The 14,824-nt window shown below is 41.5% G+C and overlaps 1 protein-coding gene across 3 annotated transcripts in view; it reads right to left on the bottom strand.

The window, feature by feature from the left end:
* The window catches only part of SHPRH (SNF2 histone linker PHD RING helicase), a 158,463-nt gene that overhangs the window by 73,126 nt on the left and 70,513 nt on the right, over positions 1 to 14,824 (bottom strand). For all 3 annotated transcript variants that reach the window (XR_013276661.1, XM_077486351.1, XM_077486352.1), the window contains exons 9-13: positions 12,896 to 13,507; positions 10,252 to 10,503; positions 8,833 to 8,911; positions 7,003 to 7,166; positions 5,505 to 5,761 (exon numbers count right to left, since the gene is read on the bottom strand). Coding sequence is in view for 2 of the 3 variants with exons in the window: in XM_077486351.1 (XP_077342477.1) it covers positions 5,505 to 5,761; positions 7,003 to 7,166; positions 8,833 to 8,911; positions 10,252 to 10,503; positions 12,896 to 13,507 (1,364 nt within the window). In the remaining variant the exon portion in view is untranslated. The remainder of the gene's footprint in view (positions 1 to 5,504; positions 5,762 to 7,002; positions 7,167 to 8,832; positions 8,912 to 10,251; positions 10,504 to 12,895; positions 13,508 to 14,824) is intronic.

Raw genomic sequence — 14,824 nt, 5'->3', positions numbered from 1 at the left:
AATCTACAAGGGGGGGCACCCATCACACCCTACTCCAATGAGAGGTGTGTTGGATACACACGTCAAATACCAGGATGCCGTTGGGTATGAACAACAGGATGGGTGTTAGCCTGTTTTTGAAATAAGTCTTTAAAATATATTATTTATTTTGTATTGCAATTTTTCCACTGCTGCTGTGAGTACCTGTGTGCTGTGAGGGCTCGAGTGCTGGGAGCGCCCATGTGCTGTGAACACCATATGCTGTGAGTGCGCGTGTGCTGTGAGCCTGCGTGTACTGTGAGTGCCGTGTACTGTGAGTGCCGTGTACTGTGAGTGCCGTGTACTGTGAGTGCCTGTGTATTGTGGGTGCACTAGGAGTAGAAAGCTGGGAATAGAGTAGGTTACAAATAGTTAGTCTACTCAATTTCCCCAATAGAGGGTAAAATGTCCAACAGGATTGGTGATGGCACTCAGTGCACAGCCTGCACCATGTATGCGTTTGTTGATAAACCTTGCTGTTCGAGATGTGAGCGAGTTGTTTCTCTGGAAGCCCAGATCCTGGAGGAAGTTAGAGAGATGGAAGCAAAGGAACCAGAGGTAGGTAGCTGGGTGACAGAAAGGAGGAGGGGTAGAGGAAAGAGTGTTAGGGAGGCCAGTCCTGAGTTGGTACACCCCAACAAATATGGCAAGTTGCATGATGATAGGCATATAAGCTCAGGGGTGGCAGTGCTGGAACAGGCCCCCTCCCCTAGCTGCCAGGGTAGTGACGGGTCCAGTAAGGACGGGAGTGGTGATACAGGTAAGGCCAGACAAGTGCTGATAGTGGGAGACTCAATTATTAGAAGGACAGAGAAGGCAATCTGTCAGAAAGATCTGGGTTGCCGAACAGTGTGTTGTTTACCGGACGCTTGGGTTCAGCACATCACGAATCGGGTGGACAGATTATTGGGAGGGGCTGGGTAAAACCCAGCGGCCATGATACACATTGGTACCAATGACCAAGTGAGAGGAAGGTGCAGAGTCCTAAAAAACTATTTTAGGGACTTAGGGAATAGATTGAGGAAAAGGACCTCCAAGGCAGTTTTCTCTGAAATACTACCTGTACCTCGGGCCACACCAGAGGAGCAGCAGGAGCTCAGGGAACTGAACAAGTGGCTGAGGAACTGGTGACAAAAGAGAGGTTTGGGTTCCTGGAGAACTGGGGTGACTTCTCAGTCGGTTACCGGATCTTTAGTAAGGTCGGATTGCACCTTAATGGAGATGGTACAGCTCTATTGGGAAGTAAGATGGTCACAAAGCTGGAGGGGCTTTTAAATTAGGTGTTGGGGGGGTGGGATCAGAGAAAGCGATAGCCAACAGGAAGCAGGTGACAGAGGCTGATAGGAGAGTCAGCAGTAGTAATAGCAGTAGTAATAGCAGTGAAAATACAACTATAACAACTAATCCCGGGGGAAGTGAGTGGGCAATTCAAATTCAAAAACAAAGCCAGGAGAAACAAAGGGGAAAAACAATAAGCACTCATACAACACTAAGAGGAGTATACACAAATGCTATGAGTCTAGCTAACAAAATAGTGGATCTAGAGCTGTTGTTACACGAGGATAACTTAGACTTTGTGGGAATAACTGAAACTTGGTTTGACAGCTCACACGATTGGCTGGCAAATATACAGGGGTATTCCTTGTATCAAAAGGATAGGGATGGTAGAAGAGGTGGAGGGGTGTGTCTATATGTTTAAACCAATATAAGGGTGGTAGAGAGGAGTGACATTATGTATGGGACTAGGGGGGAGGTGGACTATAGGTAGAACTTCAAAGAGAGGAAGTAAGTGGGAAATTAATAGTGGTGGCATGCTATAGGCCACCCAACATGAAGGAGGAGGAGCTGGAATTATTATCTCAGGTAGAAATGACAGGGAAATGCAATCATAATGGGGGACTTTAATTATCCCGATATCGACTGGGCAGAGGGAACAACTCACTCACTAAAGGCCTGTCATTTCATGAATTGGTGGATTCCACAAATAGAAAGAATGCCCCGTTAGAGCTATTAATTACGAACGATCTAAGTCTGACCTCTGATCTAGCCTCATTAAGGAGAGAAGTATTGCCTTTAAAAAATATAAAAGGGAATGGGTCACCATCAGCATGCCAGCACTACAAGGAATGCAATAAGAAATATAAAATCTCAATCATTCTATGAGGAAGTTATCAGCCATCTAGATAGGGGGAGGCCTGTGGATGTGGTGTATCTAGACATTGCAAAAGCATTTAATACAGTCCCCCATAAACGCTTCATTTACAAGCTGAGGTCTGCAGGCTTGGACCATAGGGTCTGTGCTTGGGTAAATACCTGGTTACAGGGATGGGTCCAAAGGGTAGTGATAAATAACATGTACTCAGTTTGGTCTGGAGTGGTGAGTGGGGTACCCCAAGGTTCTGTCTTGGGACCAATTATATTCAACATATTCATAAATGATTCAGAGTGTGGGATAACTAGTTCAGTCTCAGTTCTTGCGGATGACGTAAAGATAAGCAGAGTAATAAACTTGCATCAGGACATAGAAAATTTGCAGAAAGACCTGAATATAATAAAGGAGTGGGCAGACAAATGGCAAATGAGGTTTAATGTGGAGAAAAGTAAAGCAATGCACTTGGGGTTAAAAAACATAAATGAAAAATATTCACTAGGTGGAGAACAGCTGGGAGAATCAAGAATGGAGAAGGATCTAGGGGTGCTAATATATGATAGATTGAGAACAGTATGCAGTGCCAAGCTGCAGCTACCAAAGCAGGCAGAATATTAGCATGCATAAAAAAAGGTATATACTCCAGGGACAAATCTATAATGCTGCCACTTTATAAAACTCTGGTTAGGCCTCATCTGGAGTTTTCCATCCAATTCTGGTCACCAGTCCTCCAAAGGGATGTGCTGGAGCTGGAGAGAGTTCAAAGACAAGCAACAAAACTAATAAGGGGACTGGAGGACCTCAATTACGAGGAACGGCTACAAACACTAAATTTATTCTCGCTGGAGATGAGACGCTTGAGGGGACATGATAGCGATCTACAAATATCTCAATGGGGATCCCAGCATAGGAAACAAATGACTCAGTCTTAGGGAGTGTAAAAGCGCATGGGGCCACACAATGAGACTGGAGGAGAAGTGGTTTAACCTTAAACTGCGTAGGAGGTTCTTCACTGTTAGGGCAATAAGGATGTGGAACTCTCTCCCACAACTGGTGGTGGTTGCGATATATGGATATTTTTAAAAGACTCTTAGATGCACATCTTAAAGGACACAACATACAGGGATATGGGAAATAATTATAGACATTGATACACATGTACTTACACAGGTTGAATTGGATGGACTATTGTCTTTTTTCGGCCTTACCGACTATGTAACTATTTAACTATGGGTGTACTCACTTTTGACATTAATGGCTTTGTGTTGAGTTATTTTGAGGGGACAGCTAATTTTCACTGTTATACAAGCTGTATATTCACTACTTTACACTGTAGCAAAGTGTAACTTCTTCAGTGTTGTCACATGAAAAGATATAATAAAACTGTGAGGGGTGTAGTCACTTTTGTGAGATACTGTGTATGTATATATGTATATATATATATATATATATATATATTAGGGCTGCGGAAATTAACGATTAATTGTTCGATTAATCGTCAATTTCTTTGATCGATCAAAATAATTTTGATCGAGGACGATCCGCGGAGTCAGCTCCGCGGTCTCGCCCATAGGAAAGGCCGCGGCCATCTTGGTCCACCTGACTGCGGCCTAGACGCGCGCGCTGACGTCATCATCGCCCGCCTGCTTGTGTCTACTCTGAGGATGGACGGGTCTGCCTGCTGTCTATTCCAGACAGAGCAGACAATCATGAAAAGGTATGGGGGAGATGTGAGGAGATGTGGGCAGTACTTTATGGGGGGAGAAGTGGGCAGTACTTTATGGGGGGAGAAGTGGGCAGTACTTTATGGGGGGGGGGAGATGTGGACAGTACTTTATGGGGGGGGAGATGTGGACAGTACTTTATGGGGGGGGGAGATGTGGACAATACAGCATGGGGGGAGATGTGGACAATACAGCATGGGGGGAGATGTGGACAATACAGCATGGGGGGAGATGTGGACAATACAGCATGGGGGGAGATGTGGACAATACAGCATGGGGGGAAATGTGGAAAATACAGCATGGGGGGAGATGTGGAAAATACAGCATGGGGGGAGATGTGGACAGTACTTTATGGGGGGGGGAGATGTGGACAATACAGCATGGGGGGAGATGTGGACAATACAGCATGGGGGGAGATGTGGACAATACAGCATGGGGGGAGATGTGGACAATACAGCATGGGGGGAGATGTGGACAATACAGCATGGGGGGAGATGTGGAAAATACAGCATGGGGGGAGATGTGGAAAATACAGCATGGGGGGAGATGTGGACATTACAGTTAAAGTTAAACTAACTTTCTACGTTTTTCTTAAAGTTTAATAAAAAAAAAATGTAAAAACTGTATGTGCATTATAATTAATCGAAATTAGTCGATTAATCGATTTAAAAAAAAAACGATTAATCGAACAGGAAAATTTTAATCAGTAACAGCCCTTATATATATATATATATATATATTATATATATGTACACCTGATCATGAGGAGAGGGACTAAGTAAGTTGTATATGGAGAGAAAGAGTGAGAGTGTGTGTGCGTGTGTATGAGGGAAGCTAGCAGGAGCTGGTCATGGACCATGGGGAAAAACAGAGAAGCACAATGGCAATGCCACAGAAGACAGAGGGCCAAACCAGAACGCTGCGCAAATATGGTGTGACAAAGTATTGCAACGACCGCCATTTTATTCTCTAGGGTGTTAGAAAAAAATATATATATTACGTTGGGGTGCTAAGTAATTTTCTAGCAAAATAAAAATGATTTTAACCACCAAATCTAGGCTCTGTCCTTAAGTGGTTAAGAAGGCACATAATGGATTATCATGACTATGGGCAGATAATGGATTATCATGACTATCATGAATATGAATAAAAAAGTGGGATCTGAGCTTGGCAAAGACAGGAGGAGAGGAGGCCTAGTATGATCTGATAATGGATCATGGCAAGAAGAGGAGTGGGTCTGAGAATGGTTGGGGGCCAGTGGACATGGTAATTGTGGTAAGGTGGAAGAAATGAGAGCAGAAGCAACTTGTGGACACAGAAGACAGGAGGCCAAACTAGAATCGATTGCTGCTCAGTGGTGGAATGAAGAGAGAGGAGTGATAGCTAACGATTTTCCACTGGGAGAGGACACAGAAGAAAATCTGGTCATGTAATGAGGAGAGAGATGGCTGATAGGGGGCGGCTGATAATTTAGATCTGGACTATAGTCTGTGCAATGATAATTTACAGAAAGCACAGACTGTAGAATCTCCAGTGCAAAGAGGAAATATATATGCATATATTATACACACACACGTAATGGGGCCATGGTAGTTAATGGATATGTCTGTTACCTCTTCTGCAACGGTAAAAATTCTCCACGGACAGCCTGCGGATGGCAACAGGCCTGCCTCAATCTCAGAAGGGGGTACAAGATGGAGGACACTGTTCGTCTGTCCAAGCTACTCAACTTGAGAGACCAATCTGAGATTTTGCGTAGTTTAGCGAGAGCATCCTGACAGCATACTTCATGTTGCCTATGGTAGAAATGTCTTTCCACTGGGGAGAAATGCAGCCAGTGTACATCCTCTGTTTGCGCTGGGATTTGAATCTAGGGATAAAAAGGAAATACATAAATTGCTGTTATGTTTATTCAAATACAGTGCAGCAGCTAAAATCAAACATACTACTGTGAGAAGAAATGAGCAGTAAAAAGTTACCCTCTATAATGATATACAGTATAAATAACTATTGGGTTGATTTACTAAAGGCAAACAGACTGTGGTTGCACTTTGCAAGGGCATTTTCTCCAGAGCTTAGTAAATGAGGGGAAGCTCTGTTGACCGCCATCATCCAATCATGTGCAAGAAAAAATAGTGTTTTTTTTTCCCTTGCATGTGATTGGGTATTCTTTGCAAAGTGAAGCTTTACCTCATTTGCTAAGCTCTGGAGCAAATGCCCTTGCAAAGATCACAGTCTATTTGTCTATTTGCTTTACTAAATCAGTCGCATTCAAAATATATATATATATATATAAATAAAATATACACACACACATAGAGGTAAGACTTTAGTCAGCACCATTACTGAGTAAAAGCATGATCATTAGAGTTCAGAAAATTTAGCTCATCCATAGTCACAAAGCTATGCCAATGATCTCATGTCTACAGGACCAATGCTATATTATTACTCTATGGTGGAGAAAATATTTAGTTAGAAAGAGAAATCTTGTAGCTACAAAAATACCATACTCAGTAACAAAAGCATCTATTTTAGGAACATTACAGCTGCTACAGACCACCTATGTGGACCACAGATGATACCAGTAACTAGTCTTTTGCCCTCTGCCTACCCCTTTTTTTTCACATGGCTTCCAGAGTTAAGTTCCCCTTTTAAGTGCACCACTTAAGAAGAGGTGCCTTGTCATACCTTCAATTGCCAATTGGTCTCTGCTTTGGCCAAATGTAATACGTCACTTGCGAATACTATCGCGGTAGTGTCCATTGTGTCCTTTCCCTCCCACCCTCCTGCTGCCATACCAGTATGATGAGATATCTCCTGGGGCAAATAAAAATGTGTATCTATACCTATGGTTGGTTACATGATGGTAAAAAAAAAAACAAGAATTTTTTTAATGAATGATAAATAATTTGCTAAATAATTACTAAAAGCTAGTAAAATGATTAATAGGCTAATAAGAGAGACTAACAAACGTTTAATGATAGGCCTGCTTTAAGAAAATACAAGACAAACTGCTGTTTAAATAGTAATGCAACCCTTATTCAAGAGGACCAGTTACAGCTCTAAAATAATATACTGTTTAAAATCTGTTTATAAAGGTTTTTTATTCACCTGGTCAATTACATCTTTTTTCGCAGATCTCCACATTATTTTGGCTATGCAATGGTATAATAGCAAAGGATCCTTTCTGCAATATGGCTTGTATAGAAGCTGGTCCCACCAGTGTTTCACCCAGTAGGGGTCCACTCCAAGGAATAATACCAGCCCAAACAAATCTGGAAGTCAAATATTTATCAGAATAAATATAGTTAGAATTAGATAAAACCAGCACCACCTCTCCCTAATTTCCCCACTATAATTCTATAATTAGGTTAAACACCTATGTGAAACAAAATACATGTGGTACACACTTAAATTCAAGGGAAATCCAAACGAATTAAAAAAAAACGAGTACAGTCACTCAATAAACACTTTACTACATACAGACATAGTCCCCAAAATTCTTATCTAAAGCAGTATCTAGAATTTTAAGAGGGGCTCACTCTTATGCCCTGTACACACGGTCGGATATTATGACGACAAAATCCGTCAGATTTTTTCCGACGGATTTTGGCCCAAACTTGTCTTGCATACACACGGTCGCACAAAGTTGTCAGAAAATCCGATCGTTCAGAACGCGGTGACGTACAACGCGTACGATGGGACTATAAAGAGGGCAGTAGCCAATAGCTTTAGTCTCATAATCTATTCTGAGCATGTGTGGCACTTTGTCCGTCGGAATTGTCTACACACTAACGTAATTTAAACGATTGGATTTTGTTGCCGGAAAATTTTAGATCCTGCTCTCAAACTTTGTGTGTCGGAAATTCCAACAGAAAAAGTCCGGTGGAGCCCACACTTTTTCCGTCAGAATTTCCGACCGTGTGTATGGGGCATTAAAGTGTGTGTGTAAGTTGGTTGATGTGGAGGTACCCCTGGTTATGCTGGTTATTAAAAGACCGAACTGTTGTTTTTGTTGGTGGTGGTAAAGATTGAAGTGGATTAAGTAAAGGCAAATATACTGTGCACTGCAAGTGCAGTAGCTCCAGAGTTTAGTAAAAGAGATAAAGCTTTGCTTTGCAAAGAATACACAATAACATGCAAGGAAAATTAGAAAAAAAGCATTTTTGCATGCACATGATGGGATGATAGAAATCAGCAGAGCTTCCCCTCATTTACTAAGATCTAGAGCAGGGATATGCAATTAGCGGACTTCCAGATGTTGCAGAACTACAAGTCCCATGAGGCATAGCAAGACACTGACAGCCACAAGCATGACACCCAGAGGCAGATGCATGATGGAACTTGTCGTTTTGCAACAGATGGAGGTCCGCTAATTGCATATCTCTGATCTAGAGCAACCGCACTTGCAGGGCACAGTATATTTGCCTTTAGTAAATGAATCCCAATATCTGTGTGTGATAACGTGTTCATTGAGTGCAATATGCTTCTGTTCTCCTGCTTTGAAATTAGTACAGTTAAAATTGACTCCTATTTTATCTAAAAAGCAAAATAAACGCAACAGTTTGAGGATAGAGCAGGATATTTTTTTACAGTGAGCTTTTGAAACCAATAAATATAACCCAACTATATTCTTACCTACTTGTAACAGGAAACCATTAAAATATGCAAGATGTGTAATGTGCAAGATCACCCAAAACCAGTTATAACAGCATACATGTTCTCTGATGAACATCTAGCAGAACAGTGATCTTCAGGGCCCAGTGTCAGGAAATAATAAACAAGAAGCTTCCTTTCATATTTAGCATTTCCTTGTTAATCTGCTAGGAGATGTCAAAATGTATTGAAGTAGATGGCCTCTCTCTACATTCTCAATGGAATTAGCAGTGAGACAACCTGTGGATGCACAGCAGTGTTTCTTCACAATATAACCGAGCTTACCTTCCAATCCTCTTTGCACTGGGGTTCCACTCACACACCATCTATTAACCCCAGTTAGACGCAAGGCCATTTCAGCAGCCTGTGAACAAAAAATCAGTTAGCTCTTAACTTTATCATATTATATTGTATTTTTTGATCCAGACCTACATCGCTCATTATTACTATTTGCAGAAGAAGATCAAAAATGCTTTTGACTGTACTTGCAGCCTTGATTGTATAGATGCAAACGCTGGCACTACAATGGCAGTCCAAATTCATAAAGCATCAAACAGACTTGACTCAAGATGAGTTTTGGCCATGTGCACCTTTGCATAATATCGTAACACTGAATATCTGGTCTCGCTGGAAATTTCAAAACCAGCTAAATGATATGCGCATACCTGAAAGAGGTGGATATCAAAACTGGATTTCTACCCCCTCTTTAACTATACTGTATAAATAAATAAATATAGGTAAATATACATATATTCAAGAGATACTCTCATATTACATGTTTTGGTCAATTTTAATAATATAAAAATAAAAAAATAACATCTTAATAAGGAAAGGTTGAGAAGACAAATTTCGAAAACATTTCATTAAAAAAATGAATATATTAGGAGGAAATCTATATTTACTGCCAGGGAAAACTGAAAATGCATACACATTTTGAACACAAAAGCAAAGATGAATTTGTTAGCATCAATGTGGGAAATAAAGAGTGTCTACAACACTCTTTAGAATTCTGATGTACTCTCAAATGACAAATGTTGATGCAGATGACAGATTCATGTACCTGTTGTAAACAGGTACATGAATTTGTGGCACGCACCGAGCGTGGAAGCTTAATGAAAGTGTCCTTACATACAATTTGACTTCCTCCTGCCACTGCAGCTGTCAGACATACAGGGCGATGTAGGGGGTGGGGCCTTGTACATGGGTGGACAGAGCCGTATGGGGATTTACGGAAGCTAGTTCCACATTGGGCCCACTCTCCAAAAGACAGACTGCTAATGGATAAAGAAACCGCCTACTGCCTGCTATCAATTACAAAGAGAGAATTGACCTGATGTGGAACTAGAGTATCAAATTCCTCATCAGGCTCTGCCCACTGTAGTCTGATTGGTCACTAGGAGGCTGTCATCTGTGAATCTGAGTGTCCTAAACAACCTGTGAAAGCAAGGGGTAGTGGTGGTAAATATGGCACTCTGCTGCACTGCGTACAGGGACAGACATTCTGCCTGTCTCTAAAACCAGTTGTAATTTGGCATACAATCACCTTCAGTTTCGTTATCTACAAACTGGAGGTGATTATTTTTCAATTTGGTGCATTAAAGATGTCATTCGGCACTATTAAGAACTACCTGAGTTTGCTGCATGTGTCGGTAAAGTTACTCAAATGGTTAGTAGCACACTTTAAGCTTATATAGTGTAACCCACCTTTGCTGTTGTGCACTCTACCATTTGTGCTTCATCCAAACAAATCCTCCACCACTCCACAGCAATGAGTGGGCTTGGTATTGCCATGTACCGCTTTTGGTTCCGAAACCTGCGCCCATCTGTGCTGTTGCTGTGTGGGATGTCCACATAATTTAGCTCAGTTCTCAGAACATCATAAGTGGTTATAACCACATCTTGTTCTGCCAACATCTGTGGTTGCAGAAAGCCATGCTTCTTGACGCCTTGATAAACCTGGTAAAATGCAAAAGTTGCAAATGTCTCACTGATGCCTAAAACTATGAGATGAATATCAGAGTACTCATTTCAAGCAGAACTACAGGAAATATAAGTTATGAATAAACAGTTCCATTAAGTTCTTAAATAAATAACAAATCTCTCATGGGTAGGGAAAGAGGGGTAGCCAAGGGAGGAGGGGGAGGGGATATCTAGAAAAGCTTTGCCTGTGTCCAATCACCTCAAGGTACCAAATTATAACCCAGGGTCCATGAATATTCATCCAGTGTCTTTTAATGTATGATTAAGTTAAATTTAGGGCCAGTTCACACCATGAATTGCACAGGAATGCGCTGTGCATTCCTGTGCGATTTAATGCAATCCTGGTGCAGTGCAATATCAGCCCATTCATTTGAATGGGCTAAAATCACGCCAGCATGCACCAAAAGTAGTGCATGCACTACTGTATAAAACGCACAACTGGTACTACTGTTTGTGCCCAGCACGTGGGATGTTGTTAACACTCACACACGCTGCAGATTGCAAGTGCAATGCGTTTTCAACACGGTGTTAGATACACAAATGGAACATGAGTTTCCGGCACCACATTCTGGTGTGAACTAGCCCTTACCGTTTGAGGGTCATGATATCACAAATTCTGGCAAACGACATTTCACAAACTACATATTAATGCTGGGCTGTGATATTATTTAGTAAGGATTAAACAGTCATCTTTCCCTTCAGGGAATTAGTATGCAATACAATTCTTAGTCCAATAACTATAACGTCTAAAATAGATGTTTTGCTCATTTACCCAATTTCATCACTAAGGTGTCACTCTGCATCTTTTTCCTTTATTCATTAATTTTTTAGGCTTATTTCTGACAAAAAGACACATAGGGGTTTATTTACTAAAGCTAGAGAGAGCAAAATCCTGCAGAGAAACCAGCTTCCAGATTTTATTGCTAAAGCTAAATTAAACAAGCGGAGGTTAGAAGCTGATTGGTTTCTCTGCAGAATTGTGATTCATTTTGCCCTCTCTAGCTTTAGTAAAGCTGAACTTTAGGCTTTGTACACAAACATATATATATATATATATATATATATATATATATATATATGTATATATATATTTGTTTTTTTAAGGGGTACTTTTTTATATAAATATGATATATGGAGTAGCCAAATAAAATTGCATATTACAATAATGGACACAATTTATTTACACTAAGCTACTCCACCTTCCAACAAGATATAGTTGAGCTACACTCTACTACACACTGTCAGATTTCATTTTATGAAAGTAGAAAATCTTGTTTCAAAATCTTCCACTTTCCAGAAGGTCGACCCCTTATTCATCTCAGCGTCATGGTAGGTGCAAAAAACCTGCCACTACCTGTACATGTGTAAATGAATACTTCCCAATGCTAGCTTTCTTTGGTTCTCTCTTGTTTGCTTCATTAAGGAGCAATACACACACTGAGGTTGATTTACTAAAGGCAAATCCACTCAAGTGCAATGCAAATGCACTAGAAAGTGCACTGCAAGTGTACTTTGAAGTGCAGTGGCTGTAGATCTGAGGGGGACATGCAAGTAAAAATAAAATAAAAAACATTTTTTTGCACATGATTGGATGATAAAATCAGCAGAGCTTCCCCTTATTTCAGATATTCATCTCAGATCTACACCGACTGCACTACCCAGGGCACTTGCAGTGCACTTTCAACTGCATGTGCAGTGCTTGTGTAGTGCAGAGTTGATTTGCTTTTCGTAAATAAACCCCAAAGTGGTATTTATAAGTTTTGTCGTTTTTTACACAGAACTCACACAACTTTCACCCAGGATTCAAACGCCTAATTGAATTTAATTACAAAATGTGTGAATCTTGGGTGAAGGTTGTGTGAAAACAGTTATAACTAGACCGCAACATGTTGAAAGGCAAGAGCAATAAAATTAAATATACTTAAAGTGATGCTAAAGCTAAAAAACACTTTTTACCTTAATGCATACCTTGCATTAAGGTAAATAATGTTTTATATTTCTCTGTCCTCCCCCTTCTCTGTGTAAAGGGGAAGAGAGGGGAGAAGAGATCTGGTTCTGTGCACAACTGCACCTCCTCTCTTCTCTCTTCCTCTTCACACAGGGACGTGAACATTTGAACTGTCAATCAAATGCGGTGAGGAGGAAGTGCTGGGCAAGGCTAAATTCCACTGTGTGTCTATGGAGCGTGGCTCCATAGACACACAGCTCAGGAGCGAGCAGGCACCGTGGGTCCCCATAGCTATGGAAACACACGAAGAAGAGGAGGAGCCAAGATCGCAGGCGGGGGACCCAAGAAGAGGAGGATTAGGGAACTAGGAAAAAAAATACCTTTAGTAACACTTTAAACTAAGCAGTAATGATCTCTTACCATAACTTGTAGAGAAGATGAGCGCACATGTCGGTTAATTTCATCTACCCACTGGTGGCAAATGGAACTGGGGGATATGATCAGGGTTGCTCCTGTGGGAACTGGCTTCATTGCTACTAGACAGTGCGGGCAATAAAATGGTATTGTGTCTACATTTTCTCTTTTATAGTTTACACAATCAGCATGCTGCCATAAATGACACTGTAAACACTGTACTCTGTCCTTGAGGTCAGGATATTGCAGTCCTCCACATATACATTCAAATCTGTAATTAGAGGTATTACTAGGGAAGACTATTTGTGGGGACTCTAAGTTCTCATCAACTGTTTTTATTCCTAAATCACCAGATTCTGCAAAAGCTGTGCTGTTACTAGTGGCTGTCGATGAGTCATCTTTTAAATTACAAGCTTCCAAACCAGATATTCTTTTTGAAATTCCATTTGTTGTTGTAGAGTTGTGGGGATCGTTTTCCGGCTTATCGTCTCTGTTTAGAGCACAGTAGTCATGATCCTTCGGCATCATATCTTTATCAGTGCCAGTCTGAGATAGTTCTTCATTGTTTTCTTTGAGATGATTTCTTTTGGGTTGTGTTCTGCTGGAAGATCTTGTTCTCTAAACAGGATAAGAAAAAAAATAATATATATATATATTTATATATATATATTGTGGCAGCACGCAGGTAAAATCACCTGGTTGTATTCAGGATGGGAAATATGTGTGTCCTAGATTCAGGCTTTATGCAGACTTTTACAATTAGAGGGGAAGAGTTAATGAGCCCAGCTGTAGTAAGTGGGCTCATTAAGACCTCTACAAAAAACCCCAGCATGCATAGGGAGATGCTCCATCCTGGAACCAGTTTTGTGTGTATAGACTGGGGAGTCTGAGATCTGTTCTGTGCGGTGAGTTAACGCCTGTGTGGCAAACCCCTACAATAGAGACAGGGACTGGGGCAGCACAAGGCTGCACCCAGTTGTTAGACAGGGAGTCTACGTGTGTAGTTAGAGGTCAAGCTGACCAGGATTTATTTTCTTGTTTTATTTTGTTTGGCTGTTATATGTATCACTGCATGTAGCCTAAATAAACCGGATCTTTTGTTTTTTGCACCTACACCGCTGTCTGCTGTGCCTGACTTTGTGTTGTGAACCCATCCAGGGGGTCACACACACCCGCTACCGAGCGAACCCCCTCACAGTTGGTGGAGAACTTTGGCAGTTTTTTTTTTTTTTTTTTGTTAAGGCCAGCATGGAGGAGATACTGAGACAGCTGGCTCTAGCAAATGCAAACCAGCAGCAAACAAATGCAGCTTTACAAAAGAGCCTTGCAGCTCAACAACAAGCCCAGCAGCAGGCAAATGCAAATCAGCAGCAGACAAATGCAACTTTGCAGCAGAGTTTGGAAGCCCAGCAGCAGGCAAATGCAAATCAGCAGCAGACAAATGCAACTTTGCAGCAGAGTTTGGAAGCTCAGCAACAAGCCCAGCAGCGATCTGAAGCCCGCTTCATAGACCTGTTGCAGAAGCAAGAGCAGAATTTTCAACAGCAAATAGAGACATTGATACAGCAACGTCCGCAGACCAATGAAGCAAGTGGGTACAATAATACCGCAACCTTTGGTGTGAGCCGTTTACTGACAAAAATGACTGGAGAGGATGATCCGGAGGTGTTTTTGACCACATTTGAAAGGACTGCTGAAAGGGAAAAGTGGCCTAAGGAGCAATGGGCTGGACTGGTGGCCCCTCTGTTAACTGGGGAATCGCAGAAAGCTTATTATGACCTAGAGCCTGACCAAGCAAAAGACTATGTGGTGCTAAAAGCAGAAATATTGGCACGGCTGGGTGTCACCCTGGCAGTCCGGGCTCAGCGTGTGCATAACTGGACTTTTCAGGTTGGAAAACCTCCCAGGTCTCAAATGTATGATCTCATTCACCTG

The sequence above is a fragment of the Lithobates pipiens genome, unplaced genomic scaffold (assembly GCF_037356315.1).
Source record: "Lithobates pipiens isolate NorthernLeopardFrog02 unplaced genomic scaffold, aLitPip1_a1.2 Scaffold_18, whole genome shotgun sequence".
In the NCBI taxonomy this organism is placed as follows: domain Eukaryota; kingdom Metazoa; phylum Chordata; class Amphibia; order Anura; family Ranidae; genus Lithobates; species Lithobates pipiens.
This window is presented reverse-complemented; position numbering and strand designations above follow the sequence as displayed.